This window comes from Esox lucius, chromosome 17 (genome assembly GCF_011004845.1).
Source record: "Esox lucius isolate fEsoLuc1 chromosome 17, fEsoLuc1.pri, whole genome shotgun sequence".
NCBI classification, from domain to species: Eukaryota; Metazoa; Chordata; class Actinopteri; order Esociformes; family Esocidae; genus Esox; species Esox lucius.
In genome coordinates, this window is record NC_047585.1 from 31,819,638 (window position 1) to 31,839,936 (window position 20,299).

Consider the following 20,299-nt stretch of genomic DNA (forward strand, 5'->3'; position numbering starts at 1 on the left):
CAATATGCAGTTTTTTGACTGTGAGAATCAATGCCCATCGGTGTCCTTTTTAGGCATCTTTTACAAAGCACATCAGTTAAAATTATTTTTATATTTTAGACACATTAGAAACAATGAATTTACAATGTAAATAACTTTTTATAAGCAGTATCACATTCTAAACATAGGGAAGGTAACATCCCTGCCAGTCTTTCTTTGAAAAACATAGTGAGGTGCAAAAATATTTGTACAATCACATTTTGTTTGTTCTGCACTTAAGAATTTTGAAGTAATCGTTCTCTGAGATTTAAGTTAGCCTTATGTGAGGATGGTTATAGTAGTCTTTTTGTATTTGGTCTCATATTCTAGCAACCAATAACTACATCAACCTTGTGACAACATTATTTTTCCAACACACCCCCAAACCAAAATGTCATGTTTATCATTCACTGGGTGTAAAATAATTGAAAAACTGCAAATGCATCCAATAAGTTTGTAAAGTATGCTAGGAATTTGGCACCAAATACAAATCTTGACTACTTCTACACAAGTACAACTGTCAAAATACTTTTGGTTTTGGATGTACAAAGTGTTGTCATTTCTAAAAGATTCATGCAATATGGATGATACACTCAGTGGATCGTCTATTTTTCACCTCAATCAAATCAGTACAGAGACGAATAAACACAGTCTCACTGTCAAACTTATTTTTGCACCTGTGTATTATGGCTTTCCATTACACAGAAAAAAAAATAAAAACATTATAAAAACATAAAAAAAAAAAAAACTATAGTTACATAACTTCTTTCATGAGTGTTTCTTATAAAAAATGTAATCAGTTAAGATACTTTTCATGAAGTAAATAAACTGTAATGGTCATTATGGTAATTTCAACAACAAAGTGAATTACATAAGACACTATAGATAAACTGCAGTTTGTTGTAAAAGAAATGTGAGAAACGTGTAAAACAGTGTTCCTCAACCCCGCTCCTGGGCGCCCCCCTGCCCTGCATGTTTTAGATCTCTCCCTGCTCTGTCACAGGGCAGGGGGGCGTCCAGGAGCGGGGTTGAGGAACACCGGTGTAAAACAAACAAATCAGAGTCGTCAGTGGGAGTCTCTCATTGTTTGACATTTCTGTTGAGGGATGGACTTTCCTTCCCTCTGCTCCAATCATCTTTTGGCTGACCGTCTGGTCTCCTTTCCATTGATAACGGCCGCCCCTCCTGCTCCAGGATTAGCTGCTCTGCTGCCGACACCACTGCCAGCCCGCCCTCCCTGCTGAGGGTTAGTCAAGCTCCCGGAACCTTGAGAATTAACGCCATTCCCATTGGTAGTTTCGTTTCCTATAGAATGACAAATTGGCACGCTGACTGTACAAACCTTCATCGAACAGCTACAGGGGGGCTGAGTAGTGTTAAAGTGTTCAGAATAAAACCAACGTAACAGGTAGATATTGCTGTCTGTTCGCTGAACCAGCCACTTGCAGGTAAGAGAAGCAACGTTACAGCGTCAAGAATTGATTATATGGTTCTTTCAGGAATTGTACTCTTCTAGGGACAGGTCAATATTTATTCGGGTAAGAGAAAAACAGTCAAAAATGGGTTACGGTGTAGGAACTTTTATTTTTAGATGGTTGTGTTATTTTAGAGGGCAGTGGGGATGGCAGTGTGATTTTACAGGTTTTCTTAATTTAATGTATTCCATCTTTCCCCTGCCTTGTTTTATGGTACTTCCCTACAATTGACCGATATTGGAAGAATCTGAGCTGTGTTCAGTAGTTTACATATTGTTGAATGTCATGTATTTAAGCCAATAACCCCGTCTATCAAAATGGATAAAGTGTACTCTAAACTCTCCTAACATGCCGTTTGCAAGTCTGTCAGTGCAAGTTACCTTGTCACTTCTATTTACCTAGCTATGCTATTCTACAGACGCAAAAAAGACATTATTGAATAAGTGGCTTTAAAAGTTCTAATTTAAAAAACATACATATTAATAAATAGTGGACTTACCAGCTGAGCCCACCGATGAGCTGTTGTTGTTGTTCAGCATGTTTCCTTGGTCACTGAGTACCTAGGAATTAAATGATCTGTTCATGTACAGTACAAGAAAAAGGGTAATTGGTAGCTGCATACAGTGAGTGTCTGAAGGGCGTTTCAAGAATTGAATGGTGGGTGTACGGAATGCAAATCAGCTTTTGTTGTTAGATTAGTTGTTGCACTATAGCTACTCTAACCATGGACCTGCATTGAGCTGATTACTAATTGTAGGTTTGGAATAGCATTAGTACTCCATTCTATGAGTAATGTATTTATGTCCCTTATCTGCCTGGATATCCCAATATAAATAGCACATACTTTATTTTAAAGCAAATTATGCACTTACCGGCTTGTTTTTCATTTGATCCATGTTAGAGTATTCTGGGTTAGGTTCACTGAAGTTTGGCACTTCTGAGTACACCATACAAAACCTAAACATAACATTAGCAGTTACCATTAGTTTACACCATTTCCATATAACATGCATCACTCAGTCATAATTACAATGTGTGTGGGTTGTTCTTGGATGTTCGGTGTCATTTTGGCATGGCATTTAGGGAACACTTAAAATCACACATCGGGTCTTCATGAACAAAATATATTAAACCCACGCCAAACCGGTCATGCAGCATAATGTTCACCACAGCGTCTCCAGACTCTTTCACATCTGTCACATATGCTCAGTGTGAACCTGCTCTCATCTTTGAACAGAATGGGGTGCCAGTGGCGGACCTGCCATTTCTGGTGTTCTCTGGCAAATGCCAATCAAGCTGCATGGTGCTGGGCTGTGAGCACAGGTCCCACTAGAGGACGTGGGCCCTCATGCCACCCTCATGGAGTCTGTTTCTGACAGTTTGGTCAGAAACATGCACACCAGTAGCCCGCTGAAGGTCATTTTGTAGAGACCTGGCTCAAGGAGAAGATACCGGTCATGCTGCTGGATTGATGCCCTTCTACGGCCCTGTCCAGCTCTCCTTGTGTAACTGCCAATCTCCTGGTATCTCCTCTATCCAGTTGAGACTGTACTGGGAGACACAGCAAACCTTCTTGCGACGGTATGTACGGACTGGACAGATTGATATCCCTGAAGTTTAATTGACTTGGTGTTATACTGTGACAATTACGTGTTCCCTTCATTTTTTTGAGCAGTGTAATATGGTAGCCTAATTTCTTTACCATTATGATGACATTGTGCCACTTGTAGGATTGTTAATACCAATCATAAAAACACAAATGAAAACATTTCACCTTACAATAATGGATCTTGGAATGTCAGTGTTCAAAAATAAAATAGGTCAATGCACCATTTGAGTATGTATACTCTTGCAAGACACTAAATAAATGTACATACACACAGAAACACTACTGTAGAAAAGTCTTAGGCTGTCTAAGAAAATTCTCTAAAGCAATTTTTCTGTGCCTTAAATGTTCATCTGGTGCACAGTACTTAAAGGTCACTTTCTTGAGGGCCAGACAAATAAAATGCAGTGAAGTCCTTGCTCAGTCATCTGGCACTAAAGTAAATAGTTAGAAGTTGTCTTACAAGACACCAACATCTTTGACTGAAGAACAATACATTTTCTAATTTAGCACAAAAATGACCCCAAACACTTTAGGTGTGTAAATCTGCTGACAGGCCATCCCAGAGACTCAACCTCAACACAACTGAAGCTGTGTGAGATCACTGCATGAAGCTTAAAATAATTTACTACAGGACTATTTGAAGACATTACAGTTTACTAAAGCAAATTTCTTAAGTTATGCATTATAAAGGTCACACAAATTACAAACTTGCTTTAATAAAAAAAAAATATGTTAGAAGCTCTTTCTAGCCAAAGGTTTTTTTCTACAGTAGATACACATGCGTTTTGCAGGATGAAATCCTTGCATATGTTTTGTTATTAAATTGTTAAATAAATATTATGTTTCTGTTTTTTTTTTCATGGGGCCACAATCCAGAGACAGCAGTTACTACCACAATTTGAGATTGACCTGGCTTCTTCATTCATTTAGCATGAAATATAATTCAGCACAGAGCAATTACAGTACTTACTCTCCAATCTTGGACAGCTCTCCACCTCTGCCAGTGTAAAGAGTCAGGCAGCCTTTGAACACCGACGCATATCTGGAGACAAAACAAGCAATTAATTCAATACAAAGTACATTTCACCCAAAATGTGTATAGGTGAAACAACACTACAAATAACATAGGGTATATACTCAAGCAAAAGTAACTTTATGGTAATTGGTACGATTTGGTGGACTTTTTATATTTCTATATGGATTTTTTGCCCAGCAGAGCTCTGTGGTAGGGAGGTGATGACTGTGATTGGCCAAGTGACCCGCCATCGAATTGCATTTAATTCCATATTGTGGATAATTCAGTATTTGGATCAGGACCTTTTCTCTGTTAAATACAAAAGCATTTTAAATTTACCATTTGTCAATATTTATGGTCCTTTTGCAGGAAGGAATATGGAAAAATATTTTAACAGCAGTCAAGGTAGTGCTTGGCAGAATAAATACACTAAATGAAAAGATAAGTATGCCCCCACTTAAGGTGCCACCTGTGATCCACATCTGTGATCCACATCTTACTCAATAACATTTACAAATTGCTGGTAGTGTTCAGATGAAAAAGAAATTACTGTTGCATTTAACTGTTGACATCATTCCTTCTATTCCTGCCTGAAAGGCGACCTACAACATTGATGACTGGTAATTAAAAAGGTTTAAATATCATTGTATTCAACATACAGGTTTCTAGAGAAAATGTCTGCATTCAAATGCTCAATTGTATATATTTATAGCATATATTTCAATGCAATTCAATGTTAGGTCTCTCAACCAGAACATAATGTAACTTCATCAGTGACTCACCCCTTGGTAAGTCTGATGATGTCACCAGTTTGGATCAGTCCCCCGACCTCATCCCAAACAGAGATGCTGATGCTGCCAGTCTTGTCCGCAACCTTACAGGTCCGCACCTCATGCCCATCCTTTGTCTTGGTCACTCGTCCTGTGTTAAAGGGAATAGGAGGAACATATTATCAGAATGATTTCCCTTGCTTTACAGCCCCGAAAGCAACATAGTTGTACAAGAAGGTGTAAATTATCTCATTATGAGAGGGAAGTTTAGAAAATATATATATTTGATGGCTGAAATAAATCAACGTGTGTGTCTAAAATTTTACATTCATTTTGCTCCACCACAGGGCATAACAAGATCATGAACTGTTTATAACGTTACTGGTAATAAGTAACAATACCTTTCTTACCTGTTTCTAATACGATGAAAATAACGTTGAGATTCTTGAGACCTGGCTTGATGTCCTTAACTTGGGTCTCTGTCGTCATCTTTCAAATTCTCGTCATGTATCCAAAACTGTTGCTAAGTCAACTCTGGAACAAAGCAGCACTGAAATGTTGTCAAGTGTGTAAGAGCAAGCTTAAAGGCAAATGCGTGGCCTTGATAATAATACATGCATTTCTACACAGTAATGAAAAGATTACATCAATGCAAGTATGCAACTGAAGTCGACTAGTAATGACTAGCGTTAGTTAAGAAGTAACTAGCTAGCTATCAAAACCAGTCGCGCAACTGGTGGTGTAGTTGAGCAAACTGCAGGACGGTTAGCCAACAGTGAGTTAGCTACTGCCTGCTTCAGTATCTGGAGCTGTCTCAAGCATTAATTACTTCCATACATAAAACCTATTAGCATATGATAGCTATGGGAGCTAACGTTAGCTATAGCTAAATGGGTGACAGGTATTTTGCTAAAAGTAATTACCTCAACGGGGTAGTATTGTCGTTCACAGCTGCGTTATCCGGTATATGCAATTTTAAGTAATGGGACCAGTTAGTTAAAATAGAAGTATGGTTTTCCTGTATGTTAAAGGCTGTTTATTTTTTCGTTACAGAGTCAGTACAGTACGTCACTAAAGTAGAGGCAAAGACCAGAGATACTACTCGGGAGATTGGAAACCGCATGTATTACGGTTACCTTCCGTCAATGGGCCACTATGGGACAAGAAGCGCACTTCAATGCACTCCATTTGGTACTCGCTCATAAACCCAACAATAGAACGAGTTACAGAAAAAACAAGAACTAAACCATTAGGACATTTTTTAGAGATATTAGATAAGTAAACTGATCTTTGTACAAACGTATCTTTTTGGTGTGAAATATCACACATTTACAACATTAGAAAATGAATATAACTTTTGTTCCCTGCAGGAGGGAACATGGTTACACAACTAGGGGAAGGGGCATTGCGCTTGTGTAACAGTGATACATACAATCAGGCTTGATAAGGCCCAGTAGGTTTGAGCCAGCTGCTAGCCCCACCTGTCCGATAAGTACCCACCAAACACTTGCACTCACTGATTTCAGGATCATGTCTCACTGCCTTGAAGAGGTGGCCCCAAAATGAGTGACATCTAGGTTATCTTCATAACCAAAGATTCTCTTTTTGTCTGTCACTTAAGTCCCACTACTAGGGGACAATATATAATACCGCAAACCTGCAGAGGCAGAACAATAATGCAAGGGCTCGAGGCAACCCTCCCAAAAAGCGAGGCCAGAAAAAAAACAGCCCAGACAGGCAGCCACGTGTACCCAGAGCTCAAAGCCTCAACAGTGCCAGGGCAGGGGCGGTGACATAAAGGCATTACACCATAAACGTTTCTTTAAAAATCTCAGCCACAGACATACCAGCAGACTGCCCAGGGGGCCGCCAACCTCCTGGTGGAGTGTGCACATACCATGGGAGACAGCACCTGACCCTTTTTACTGTTATCCATAGAAATGTCCTATGCGACCAAAAGGAACAAAGTGTGTATAGAAAGTACACTGCAATAGACACAAACAATTTGTCACAAGATTGGTATACGGTCCAGATGATTCAGAAGCACAACTGTGCAGATGGTGCTTGTCAGCTGATGAAGCGGGACAGGGTAGGAAGAAGGTCAAACTACAGACCCAAGAGGTCCATGGCATGATAGCCACAAAAGACACATTGGAGTCACTGACTACAGATGAAGTGCAGAGGAATGGACCGAATGAACATGGGATACCAAAATACTAGGCCAAAGCCAGGGCCAAAACAACACCTTCATGAGTGAAGTGTAATCCCATAAGGCACTGTGTTATATTTGAGCTCGCACAAATTCACCTGAAATACTGGATAGGTAAGCCTAATTAAATGACACATGCATTTGTTTGTCGGATTTTGAGACCTGATATTTAGCCTATACAAAACAAAATACCTCCTACATGAAATATTCAATGAGTTTTATTTCTTCAAAAATTAAGGAGGGATTTCATTGGAACTTCATCTTAGTTATTATTAATTAAAGGAGGACCATTAATTGCATCATTCAAGTCGTGTGTCCCAAGTTGATGCATAGGCAACATGTCACCATGTGAAGGGCACAATGGGCAAGTATGTAGGGAGAATAGGTACTGGATTGGGACGTGTGGTTCATTAGCAGCTCCTCTACTAATTTCCTTTTTTTTTTTTGCAAGGGATTTCGCGATTATAAACTTAACACCTGTGTGACGCTTAATGGCAACGTGAACGCAATTGGTCGTTCACTGTCTTGTGGGCGGGAGCGTGCGCTTCTATTTCCGAAGTTTGATATCTCCCCTTTCCTGTAGGGTATCTGTGGAGACTTTTCCCCTGCTGCGTTACGGTGGTTAAATGTTGTGCCAATCCTGAATGTTGTCCAATGAGAATGGACTATGTGGGATGCGCTTCGGATTTGATCATACCATAGGCTCTTTGTAAGAGAAGAGACAACAATCGTTACCTATGACAGGTGGAGTCAACTGTCAATCTGAAAAGTTGACAATTTGGTTGCTTAGCGGCAGGGGCGAGGGCTGGACGTGGAAATGTGGTGACAGTAATCAAGAAAAAAAAAATGGATATCGTGCTGGCATGCTAACCTAAATACAGACACAAACGTTATTTAAAGGACACGTTATCCATTATCGAGTTTTATATGAGCAGGTAACGTTACTACATTCGACGAAATGTCAGCGTCATCTTATCTTATCAATAACCAAGCTTTACGCTCTGTCTGCTTGTTTTACTTAATGTGTGATGCCAGCTTGTGCCAGTCAGCTATTAGCTGTTCGCGAGCTAGCTATAGCTAGCGTTAACTAGTTCATGTAGTCTGTCAGTGGTGTATTCATTCCAACAAAATAAACGTTTTCGTTACGAAAAGTTTAATCAGATGTTCTATTCGCTAAATGCAGGTCCCTCACTATTTCGTTCGGTTTTGGAATAACGTTTCTCTACTAAAACGTTTTTTTCTCCGAAGAAATGAATACACCCCAGCTGTTGCTAGTTTAGTTAGCTAGGTGTTTCAACGTTAGCAAGCTGAATCGACCGAGTTGGGTAATTGGTATCCATCTCTAATCTGACCTATTTTTACAGCTGGCTACGGTTTACTAACTAGCTATATTGTATTCTGTAAATACTGTAACTAACGAACGTTCTGGGATTACAGTAATGATTTCCGTTTTGCAATAACTTGCACTGCTAGCAAATCTCTTACATCGTAAAGTATCTATTGTAAATTAAGGGTACTACAGGAACGTTACTCATCCAAACAACATTGCTTAAAATTAACGTTACTTTCTTTTCATCAGAAGCATTTTCCGAGGAGACCATTACCCCTGGGCTAGACACTCTAACGCTCTGCCCCTGCGGTCAGTCGAGTGTGGTCCATATTTTCAATGAAGAGCGGGGCTAAGGATTCTGGCCCAAGAAAGGAAAGACACCGGTGAGTGTACACCGAGGACACGCACAGTACTGTTTCAGGTCATTAATTGCTATAAGGCCAAGGTAGTATTTCAGTTGGTGTGTTATCATAAAATGTGAATTTTTGTCTTTTATAGTCATCACTCTTCATTAACAATATACTTACCTTACAAGCATAGGTGTTCATAGGTGTCCCATGCATTCTCCAGAACTAAAGCTCATAATGAAAGATGTGACTATAATACACATTGATGAGACAACATATTTATCTTATTGTGGTTTGACTTCCCTGGCTAACAATTGATAAACAGACTGGTAGTCATGGAAAGGATTGGTTCTAGTCCACTGCAGTGATGGATTGGGCGCTTGCTAACACAACTGTGGTCAATATACAAGAATATTCTGGGAGGATTAACTTCATGGACTCAAGAATCCACTGGAGTTCCTGTGACGAGTCCTTGGCATAATCACAAATTGGGCTTTATGAATTGGGAAGGGGAGGAAAAAATGAGAAAACATAAAAAAAAAAAAATATACAGCACATTTATAGTCAAACAATTGTTTTCTCTACAGCTTGCTGTCTTAAAATGTATGTAGTGTTAGCATACATCTGCATATATCCTACCCAGTACAATAATAATGTCAAACTAACAACAGGGCATGTGGGGAAGGGTTTATTTTGGCAATCAAAAAGTCTTCACACCTCAAATGAAGTGTGACAACAGTGATTTGGTCGTATGGCTACATGAGACTGCTGTAATCAAAACTGTGTGAAGCCTGCTTCTGTAACAATGAAATGCTCATTCTAGTACTTTCCCCACTGTGCTGACGTATTCACTTATTCAGACCTTCAATGGACTAAGCCTACACAGCATTCAGGAAGGCAACATTCATAGCTTAGTTTTGGGGCACACCCCTTTTGAGGAAAGAAAGAGGTGCACAAAGCCAATATAAATCCATTTTGCCTATCAGGTGTACAATATCTTGCATTTTTTTGCAATGAGTAAAACCAATTTCACTGTAACACATCCATTGTTTATATTTTCGTTTTCTTAAATTTTCTTCCAGTGTGCTGCTATACAAATGGGTTGTTTATTTGTAATGTGACTTGGCTATATGTCTGTTGTGGATTTTGACCCGGCACATTAATTGCAAGTTGTAGTTCATGTCCTTTCCCTAGGCTTACTACCCTTCCCCACTGGTGTTGTTAGTTGTAGTTGGTTCCGGTGATGTGCCATGGGCTACGAGGTCACCCGGTTCCAGGGGGACGTGGATGAGGACCTGCTGTGTCCCATCTGCAGTGGAGTCCTAGAGGAACCTGTACAGGTTAGTGTTGTATACATCTCTGTACCATTTCAACTGTTGGAGAAGCAGTCAATCAGAGAAAAGCAGAAATTGTCTGCGTTGTCTATTCAGGTTCATAATCAAATCGTATTGGTCCTTGTCAACATGTTTCATTTTAGTTGTACAAAAAACAGAAATGGTGTTATCTCCCAAATGGTTTTCTGGTTCAAGTGAAGTCCTTGCAGAAAAGCTGCGTTATTGTGGCCAAGAGTTCACATTCTGGTCATGGCAAACCATCAGTGCTTGGAGACTCACTGAGTAGGGTGAAAATGACTGCTGCACCTTCCAGGATGGATGAGTAGGAAGTTGGACAGGGTTGCCTTGTCTTTTCACACTGAAAAATGGGTCAACATTTGGGAAAAGGAACCAAAATATGCTGTTATTTACGGTTCAGTAGGCCACTTCTCATGCTAAAGAAATGTTTCCCAGAGTGCTCCATTTTATTTGCTATTCTTGAATTTCGAGTTTTTGATGCTCTGATTAACCTCGATGAATGGAAATTCAATGCTAGTGAAAGCGATAACTGAAACATGAGAATAGCCTTGCATTTTGGCCAGAAAGGAAATGGGCAGAGAGAGAGAGAGAGAGAGAGAGCAAAATGAGAGGGATAAAGGCTTACAGGGCGATTGGCTTTCAGTTGGATGCAGTGACTGCCAGAGGAGAGGGAGAGGACAGAAGCGAGAAGGCAAGAAAGAAATATGGCGAGATGAACTCTGCAGAAAGGTCTGTTCATTCTGACGGATTAACGATAGGAACTTATGCACTGTGTGTAGTAATGCATAAATATGGGGCGGTTGTTTGGAATCGCGTTAGTGATGCTTAGTCACATACAGGAGAGAGCTTGCCTCTGCAGGGAGCTATGCCTAGTGATGCTCTTTACTTTGGCGTCCCCAGCAAGTTGTATGTATATTATAATTCAGACCAGCATCGTATTGCCTATAGACATCACCGACATAAGCTGTATTGCAATGCCCCGCTAAGGGTATGAGACATCTTCCACACTCCGAGAGTAGGAGGGAAAGTAGAGAACAGGTGCATGTTCTGTCGGCAACATTCTGTTTACAGTTTCATCCTCACTGACCTTGCTGAAGTCATGGCTGCTGTGTGGAATGTCCCTGGGCTGGGTGGGGCGTGGTTTGATGATCATTTATATTCCCTCTGGGGGACCCTGTGTGAATCAGCAGCACTGCAGCACAACAACAGGATCGCAGTAGGAAGACTCCGGAATGGGACATGGTTCCTTAGTATTTGTTATATGAACTCAGGTGATGAATATTGGAAAACTACATATTTTAGTGTAATACAATTGCTTTAAAAAAAACATTTAAGTAAAAGTGTTTTTCTCAAAAAAGAATCACCCCTAAGGATTCTGTTAAATAAATCCCCCAACAAAATCAAATCTGCATGAACATTCTCACCAGTGGAGAAATACAAATTGTTCTTGACTTTAAAAAGCCAGGCAGTGGGTACACAGAGCTATAACCTAATTATAAATTGGTTACCTTGAATCCTGAATTCTGACTGGCTGGTAGCCATGGTAAAACAAACAAATGATACAAAAGTTCCTAACCAGTGGGACAGTACTAAACCTGCTTGACAGAGGATGTTACCCATACCCACATTGAGGAAGATGATTCTGGAGGCAAAGATGATTCCAAGTGTCACATTTGAAGAATGTGACCCTTTTTTTGCTACTTGTAGTCATCTATGATTAAACACACACCAATTTGGAAGAATTGGTTAAAAGCCTATATTGACAGCAACAAATATAAGCACATACATTTTTCGCAAATGGCATTGTTATTAAGATTGGTACTGGGTGCTATTGTCAAATGTGCGTGGGGATATTGTCTTACTGGAAATGTATAGCGGGGTATATGCACATACAATTTTTTATCAAGGGACCAATCAGATGACTGTATGTACAGTGTCATAAGAAGCAGAGTGGTTAGACTAAATGTGTTTTGAGGGACAAGTCTCACTCTTTAGCTGTCCTGACCCAGCTGTAGTGTTGCAACTTTTTCATTTCTTTCCTCCCTTCAGGCCCCTCACTGTGAGCACGCCTTCTGCAACGCCTGCATCACCCAGTGGTTCTCACAGCAGCAGATATGCCCGGTGGACCGCAGTGTGGTGACGCTGGCCCACCTGCGTCCCGTGCCCCGCATCATGCGCAACATGCTCTCCAAGCTCCAGATTGCCTGTGACAATGCCGGCTTCGGCTGCACCGCTGTGCTGCGCCTGGACCAGCTGCAGTCCCACCTCAGGGACTGCCAGCACAACCCCAAGAGGCCCGTCCAGTGTGAGCACGGCTGTGGGTGAGTGGGGCTGGCTCAAAAGGGGTTCCCGCAAGATCTAGATATCGTTTAGAATTTTATATAAATAACATAGACAACGGTCGAATGAATCAGGGAGTTAAGCCAAGACATGGGCCAGGACTGTCTTTGGGAAACCATTATGGGTGAGTCGGTTGAATGAAAACGCTGTTGATGACCTCTGCCCTCCCTCAGACTGGAGATGCCTAAAGATGAGGTTTCCAGCCACAACTGCATCAAACACTTGCGCGGTGTGGTGCAACAACAGCAGGGCAAGATTGCCGACCTGGAGAAGACCGCTGCTGAACACAAGCACCAGCTGGCAGAGCAGGTCTGCCTGTGTTTCCAACTGTATGAGTGTTTGTCTGCATGTGTTTGTCCGTTCCCTGGTGGTGTCTCAGGCCATGGCCTTCAGTGCCCTGTTAAGAGGCTGTAGTACATGGTGGTCTAGGGTGCCCCCAGAAACAGTACATGGTGCTCCTTTCTACCCCCAGAAACGGGACATCCAGCTGTTGAAGGCATACATGAGGGCCATCCGCAGTGCCAACCCCAATCTACAGAACCTAGAGGAGACCATAGAGTACAATGAGATCCTAGAGTGAGTGGTTCTTCTAAGCACCGGCGTGCAATACACCATAGTGGCCGCTTGTTTTGGGACAAACCTCTCATATCTTCTCTGTCCTAGGTGGGTGAACTCCCTCCAGCCGGCGCGTGTCACCCGCTGGGGTGGAATGATCTCCACACCAGACGCTGTCCTTCAAGCGGTCATCAAGCGCTCGCTCATCGAAAGTGGCTGCCCGCCTTCCGTCGTCAACGACCTGATCGAGAATGCCCACGAGAGGAACTGGCCTGCCGGTCTGGCCACGCTGGAGACCCGGCAGATGAACCGCCGCTACTACGAGAACTACGTGGCCAAGCGTATCCCGGGGAAACAGGCAGTGGTGGTGATGGCCTGCGAGAACCAACACATGGGGGAGGACATGATCTTGGAGCCGGGCCTGGTCATGATCTTCGCCCACGGGGTGGAGGAGATCCTATGACCCGGCTGGGGGTGGTGGAGAGCAGAGCAAAGGGGACACCGTCTTACCTGAGCAATGGGGCGGGAGCAGGGGGTGCTATGGCTGCGTCCCAAAATGTCACCCTCTTCCTTATAGGCCCTGGTCAAAAGTAGGGAACAGGGTGCCTGTAACAGTAATTGAGCTGACCAGTGAGAGGCTGGCGTATTCCTCATCTGGCACAACTGTGCAGCACCTTCAGCATTAAAATGCTTCTAATTCACTTGGCAATATTATGCTTTATTAGTGGAGTGACAACCAACTAGGTTATTATCAAATGTGTGGTTGAAAATGAACTTTTGGTTCACCGGAATCAAGAAAGCCTAAGCTCGGAGAAACAATTTTCTTCTTGCTATACCCGCTGATCAGGTTTTTTAGATGTTATTTTGACTGTTCAGATTCGCCCACACCCACATTATGCTTTGTTACATCAGTTTATTGGTGTTTTTTTATTTTTATATATATATTGTCGTTATTTGGTGACCATTTCATGACTCTCAAGACAACTTTGAGATGTAGGGAAATCCACAGTCCTATTATATATTCAGTGGGTTTACCATGACTAATCAATTGGTAGGGTAGTATTGAGAGAGAGATTGAATTCTGATTTGTTCAAATGAACACCAGAAGTCAAATTAACCAGCTAAATTCACCCAGGAATCCTAAAAACCCTCATTTAGGTCCATTTCTGATTCCTGTGGATGACAAGGGAAGTTTGTTTGGCAGTGCCCGTCCAGCCTCACTTCTACTCTCCTGTAGCAAGTCTACATGGCTGTACACTTGTCAAGCTGAAATGACCTACATTTCACCTGGATCATTCATGGTGGCTACTCTTCTGTGACAGTGGCTAATTGGTTCCAATCCTTGCAAGTACATAACTTTGATGAGCTGTTCACTTGAATGACCTATAGTGTCTAGCGCATCAGTTTATAAATCAACACAGCTAGTGAAGGGGACTTGTTCTCAATTGGATTATTGGAATTCAGCTGGTGTTGGAGAGATGGGGGGAAAAATATAAAGTGTTCTCCAGCCTAAGAAGGTAGAGAAAATAGAAGTGAAGAATAAACCTCCTGAAGGAGACAAAGAAATGATACGCCGCTTTCTCTGCCTTAAATAAAAAATGTATTTAGATACATAAAAACTAACAAGGATTTATCTGTAAAGTGCAAAGTAAAGGAAATGTAAAAAGAGATTGTAGCCAAATCTGCCTTCTCCCCACCCCCTCTGCTTTTGGCAGAATATCTTTTGGCTCAGATGTGTAAGGAGATGACCCCCCCCCTCCCCCCCAGATTTTTAGTTGTGACTTGTCCAAACTTGTCAATCAATAATGAAACTAACATGGCTGTCTGATCATACCTAAGTGCATCATGGTTTTTATGATCATTTTGAATGAATGTTTTTTTCTGAGACTGTCAGGGACAATTCTTCAGGACCCCATAGAGAGAACTGGTTTTCTTTCTCTTGAGTATCTATTACCATGGCTCTCACTTCCCTGATCAGAGACATTTGGATTATTTCCTGTACAGATGAAGGAATGCATGTGCTCTACTGTATGTGAGCCCCAGGAAACTGCTGAACGTTAATACAGGTCATGTAGATCACCATTTTCTTTAAGGACTTTTGGATGGACCAACTACATTTCCCATCATTACTTTATCCCATTAATATCATGGTGGCATTATCTTCCTCAACAACAGACCTTGATTTTCCTCTAGATGCAGAAGTGATCAGGAATGTCACTTCGGATAAAAAGCAGAATTTGTTGTGGAAGGATCAAGCCCTGGTGAAGACTGCAGACTTGGAATTTAATTTCTTTACTTGATGGAGTACATTTTTATGCCTTATGTTTTTCTGAAGTTAATGTTGTGTATATGATTTTCTTATTAGTCAGTTGATTGTCCTGTGTTGGACTTTTCTTTTATGATATGTATATATTTGGTTAGAAGTGGGTCCAATTGTATGAAAATATGTACTTATTCTCAGAGGCTACCAAAGCATTTATCCACAGCAATTATGTAAAAAAAAAAAAAAAAAAATCTGTTTTTATGGAATTATTTTGATTTCATTGTCAAATGGCTTTTTACTGACAAAACATTATGTTGCCTATCCTAGAATTGTTTTAGGTTATACATGAAGCACTGTTCTAGTGTGGTGATTTGGGTACACCAGCCTTTTCATGAAAATGTGAAGCACCTATAGACAGTGAGGCAGGCACACAGGCAGCCAGATATGCAGGTACAGTTCAGTTGGATTGTTCATTATAATGGGAATAGGGGGTAGGCCTAGGCAACTTGGAGTCTGGTCTGATTCTTGATGCCAGGCACACCATTAATACAGAAATGTCAGCTCTTAAATTCTGGATCTGTCGTAGGTTAAGGGGTCTGAGTGTGTGTGGTTTTGTTTCCCTGGCCTTTAAAGAGCAAAAGTCTCCAACATGTCCTGACATTATAGGAACCGTCGAAAGATTTCTGGACTTTTAGCAAGTCTGGATTTTTCAAAAATTGCTTGTGGTTTTAAGGTTAGATAAGGTTTGGGTAATCTTTCAAGGTTATAATTCAAACATCAAAAGACCTTGTCTAAGAGGCTAGGGAGTTTTAGTGAAAAAAAATTTAATGGAGAAAAGCTATGTTTGTCCTGAAACTTCACACGCATGGTCAGTGCACGGGTGTGTGTGTTAGGAAATATACTAGTTAACAAGGATTTGTTTTGTGAAACGGATCACTGAAGTTTATTACAAGGAAGTTGTTTAATGACATGTGACTAATCTATGATTGGTCTGCCATCAAACAAGATAAAATAAGTTAGCCCCTGCTCCAGTCATCAACAACTGGACTTCGTCATTCTAGCTTTATGTATGAATAGGCAGCTGGCTTAATTTCATGTTTAGTGGTTTATTCCAACCAATGTAATACCTTTGCTTTTTCATCATATCACTAAGATTTCAAATGAATTCTTAGGAAATTGTTCTTACAGCTAACTCTCCCCAGATGCATGCGCAACCACCGAGATGGACAGATAGACAGCACAATTGCCACTTTACGGTCGGCGAAACTGAGCTTTGCAGTGAGTCACATAAGCAATGCACAGCAAAGATTGGAGGTACACCCTCAATCCATTTGTATGGACAGCTGACATGAATGTTCTCCAAATCAGGGTTTTCCAAACTTCTGCTCAAGCCTTCCCACACATTTTTACCCTAAACTGGTACAACTGATTTAATTCTAGTCAAAGGCTATATGTAGTTTCAGTATTGAAATGTATTAAACTATTACAAATGACTTGAACACTGATCAAATCACACTAAACTTGATAAATACAATTCAAATAATCTAAAACCATTAATAAAGACTACAATCTTCAAACATTGGAAGCAAACATTTAAATGTTAAAAACAAATTGCATTCCTCACTGATAACTATGACTGACTTATCAATATATTCTATATTAGGTTGGATAACCTTTACAAGCCTTTATATGATCAAAAAGTCAAACTAATTACTTGCAAATTCTCTAACATTGAAAAATGCTATTATATTGTAATAACTTTTCAAAAAATATTAATAGAAACTTCCAAGTTCAAAATATTCTACCCTAGGGTGGACAACTTTTACAACCTTTAAATTGATCGAAAAAGTCCACTAAGATTTTCAACACGTTTTCAAATTTTGAAAATGACTTTTATCGCAATAACCTTTTCTAAAAGTATTATAGAAACGTAATTCCAAGTTCACAATATTTTACCCTAGGGTGGACAACATTAACAACCTTTCATTTGATCCTAAAATATCATGTACAATCTTGAAAATTTCGCAAACTTTGAAAAAAACTTTTCAATAACATTTGGGAAAGTGTTCATAGAAACTTCAATCCAAGTTCAAAATATACTCCAGTACGCTAGAAATCTTTTACAACCTTTAAATTGATCGTAAAATTACACTAATGTTTTCAACACATTTTCAAACTTTAAATAACTTGCATCACAATAGCTTTTTCAACAAGTACCACAGAAACTTCATTCCAAGTTTTAAATATTCTACCCTGGACAACTTTTACAACCTTTGATTTGAAAATCTAAACTATAATTTTCAAAATTTTGCTTTGGAAAAACAGTTTTATTGCAATAAATATTTCAAAACGATTCATAGAAACTTCATTCCAAGTTCAAAATATTCACGAGTAAGCTGGACAACTTTTACAACCTTTAAATTGATCAAAATAGTACACTTAAATTTAACACACATTTTCGAACTTTGCAAATTACCATTATATCACAATAACTTTTTCAAAAAGTATAATAGAAACTTCATTCTAAGTTCTAAATATTCTACCCTAGGGAGGACAACTTTTACAACCTTTGATTTGATCCAAAAATCACAATTAGAATCTTCAAAATGTAGCATATTTGGAAAAACAATTTTATTGCAATACTTTTTTCAAAAAGTTTCATAGAAATTTCATTTCAAGTTCAATATTTTCCAGTAAGCTGGACAACTTTTACAACCTTTAAATTCATCAAAATAGTACACAAATTTAATACACACTTTCAAACTTAGGAAATTACCATTATATCGCTTTTTCAAAAAGTAACATAGAAACTTAATTCCAAGTTCTAAATATTCTCCAGTAAGATGGACAACTTGTAAAACCTTTACATTGATCAAAATAGTACACTTAGTACACTCGAAATTAGCAAATTACCATTATACCGCAATAACCTTTTCAAAAGATATGATATGAACTTCATTCCAAATCTTTTCAAACTTCAAATTACATTTATATATCGCAATAACCTTTACAAAAAGTATCATAGAATTTTAAAGGTTGTAAAAGTTATCCATCTTACTGTAGAATATTTTGAACTTGGAATGAAGTTTTCTATGAAACTTTTTGAAAAAGTTATTGCAGTAAAACTGTGTTTTTCCAAATATGAGAATTATCAAAGATTCTAGTTGTGATTTCTGGATCAAATCAAAGGTTGTAAAGGTTGTCCACCCTTGGGTAGAATATTTTGATCTTGTAATGAAGTTTCTATGATGACATTTTAAAAAGTTATTGCGTTAGAACTGTAATTAAAATAAAATGTACTTGCATAATATTGATCAATTTAAAAGTTGTAAAAGTTGTCCAGCAAAATATTCTGAACTTGGAATGAAGTTTCTGTAATACTTTTTGAAAAGGTTATTGCGATATAATTGTTTTTCATTATTAGAGTGTGCATAAAAGCTATGCTTAATTGTTTTATCAAATAAAGGCTTGTGAATGTTATCCAACATAACATAGAATATTTTAGTGTTGTCCACCCTATGGTAGAATATTGTGACCTAGGAATTAAGTTTCTATGATACTTTTTGAAAAAGTTATTGCGATAAGTCATTTTCAAAATGTGAAAACATGTTGAAAATCTTAGTGGACTTTTTCAATCAATTTAAAGGTTCACATTTTTTTTTTGAAAAGTTATTACAATATAATAGCCTTTTTCAATGTTAGTGATTTTGCAAGTAATTTGTTTGATTGTTTGATCAAATAAAGGCTTGTAAAAGTTATCCGAACTAATATTAAATATTTTGATGAGTCAGTCATAGTTATCAGTGAAGAATGCAAGTAGTTTTTAACATTTAAATGTTTGCTTCGAACGTCTGTCGAATCTCTATTGAATCTCTGAATTTAAAACCAACTTTACCTCGGTCTTTATGGCACCTTGTGCCGAGAAGCAAGAGACAGCATGCACTTGATCTACAGGTGCTGGTAATATAATTAGAATATCATCAAAAAGTTGATTTATTTCAGTAATTCCATTTAAAAAGTGAAACTTATTAATATAATGTATACATTCATTCCACACAAACTGATATATTCAAGTGTTAATTTCTTTTAATTTTGATGATTATAACTGACAACTAATGAAAACCCCAAATTCAGTATCTCAGAAAATTTGAATATTGTGAAAAGGTTCAATATTGAAGACACCTGGTGCCACACTCTAATCAGCTAATTAACTCAAAACACCTGCAAAGGCCTTTAAATGGTCTCTCAGTCTAGTTCTGTAGGCTACACAATCACGGGGAAGACTGCTGACTTGACAGCTATCCAAAAGACGACCATTGACACCTTGCACACAGAGGGCAAGACACAAAAGGTCATTGCTAAAGAGGCTGGTTGTTCACAGAGCTCTGTGTCCAAGCACATTAATAGAGAGGCGAAGGGAAGGAAAAGATGTGTTAGAAAAAAGTGTACAAGCAATAGGGATAACCGCACCCTGGAGAGGATTGTGAAACAAAACCCATTCAAAAATGTGGGGGAGATTCACAAAGAGTGGACTGTAGCTGGAGTCAGTGCTTCAAGAACCACCACGCACAGACGTATGCAAAACATGGGTTTCAGTTGTCGCATTCCTTGTGTCAAGCCACTCTTGAACAAGACAGCGTCAGAAGTGTGGGCTAAAGACAAAAAGGACTGGACTGCTGCTGAGTGGTCCAAAGTTATGTTCTCTGATGAAAGTAAATTTTGCATTTCCTTTGGAAATCCAGGTCCCAGAGTCTAGAGGAAGAGAGGAGAGGCACAGAATCCACGTTGCTTGAAGTCCAGTGTAAAGTTTCCACAGTCAGTGATGGTTTGGGGTGCCATGTCATCTGCTGGTGTTGGTCCACTGTGTTTTCTGAGGTCCAAGGTCAACGCAGCCAGGAAGTTTTAGAGCACTTCATGCTTCCTGCTGCTGACCAACTTTATGGAGATGCAGATTTCATTTTCCAACAGGACTTGGCACCTGCACACAGTGCCAAAGCTACCAGTACCTGGTTTAAG

General features: G+C 39.5%; 2 protein-coding genes and 1 long non-coding RNA gene across 8 annotated transcripts; 1 reads left to right on the forward strand and 2 right to left on the reverse strand.

The window, feature by feature from the left end:
• Window positions 1-72: 72 nt before the first annotated feature.
• On the reverse strand, window positions 73-5,982 carry si:ch73-190f16.2 (SOSS complex subunit B1-B). 2 transcript variants are annotated; one of them, XM_010881433.5, is made up of 7 exons: window positions 5,811-5,982; window positions 5,298-5,421; window positions 4,900-5,038; window positions 4,073-4,144; window positions 2,366-2,450; window positions 1,993-2,053; window positions 73-1,323 (listed from the first exon to the last, which is right to left on the reverse strand). In XM_010881433.5, the coding sequence occupies exons 2-7, from the start codon at window positions 5,374-5,376 to the stop codon at window positions 1,151-1,153; spliced, it is 609 nt and encodes a 202-aa protein (XP_010879735.1). In that variant the 5' UTR covers window positions 5,377-5,421; window positions 5,811-5,982; the 3' UTR covers window positions 73-1,150. The 2 variants fall into 2 exon arrangements, with proteins under 2 accessions (XP_010879735.1, XP_010879736.1); XM_010881434.5 differs by having other exon boundaries at window positions 5,298-5,437.
• A 1,881-nt stretch (window positions 5,983-7,863) lies between these two features.
• On the forward strand, window positions 7,864-13,721 carry LOC105017089 (E3 ubiquitin-protein ligase NRDP1-like). Of its 5 annotated transcripts, none has more exons than XM_020055745.2 (7): window positions 7,864-8,031; window positions 8,676-8,809; window positions 9,950-10,113; window positions 12,175-12,446; window positions 12,639-12,774; window positions 12,938-13,041; window positions 13,129-13,721. In XM_020055745.2, exons 3-7 carry the CDS (start codon window positions 10,024-10,026, stop codon window positions 13,481-13,483), a joined length of 957 nt encoding a protein of 318 aa, XP_019911304.1. In that variant the 5' UTR covers window positions 7,864-8,031; window positions 8,676-8,809; window positions 9,950-10,023; the 3' UTR covers window positions 13,484-13,721. The 5 variants fall into 5 exon arrangements, with proteins under 5 accessions (XP_019911304.1, XP_010879729.1, XP_010879730.1 ...); XM_010881427.4 differs by having other exon boundaries at window positions 9,968-10,113; XM_010881428.4 differs by having other exon boundaries at window positions 9,999-10,113.
• LOC105017090 lies at window positions 10,004-12,167 on the reverse strand. Its single transcript, XR_004574690.1, has 3 exons — window positions 11,213-12,167; window positions 10,387-10,465; window positions 10,004-10,095 (listed from the first exon to the last, which is right to left on the reverse strand). It is a non-coding gene; the product is annotated as an uncharacterized LOC105017090 (long non-coding RNA).
• Window positions 13,722-20,299: the final 6,578 nt, after the last annotated feature.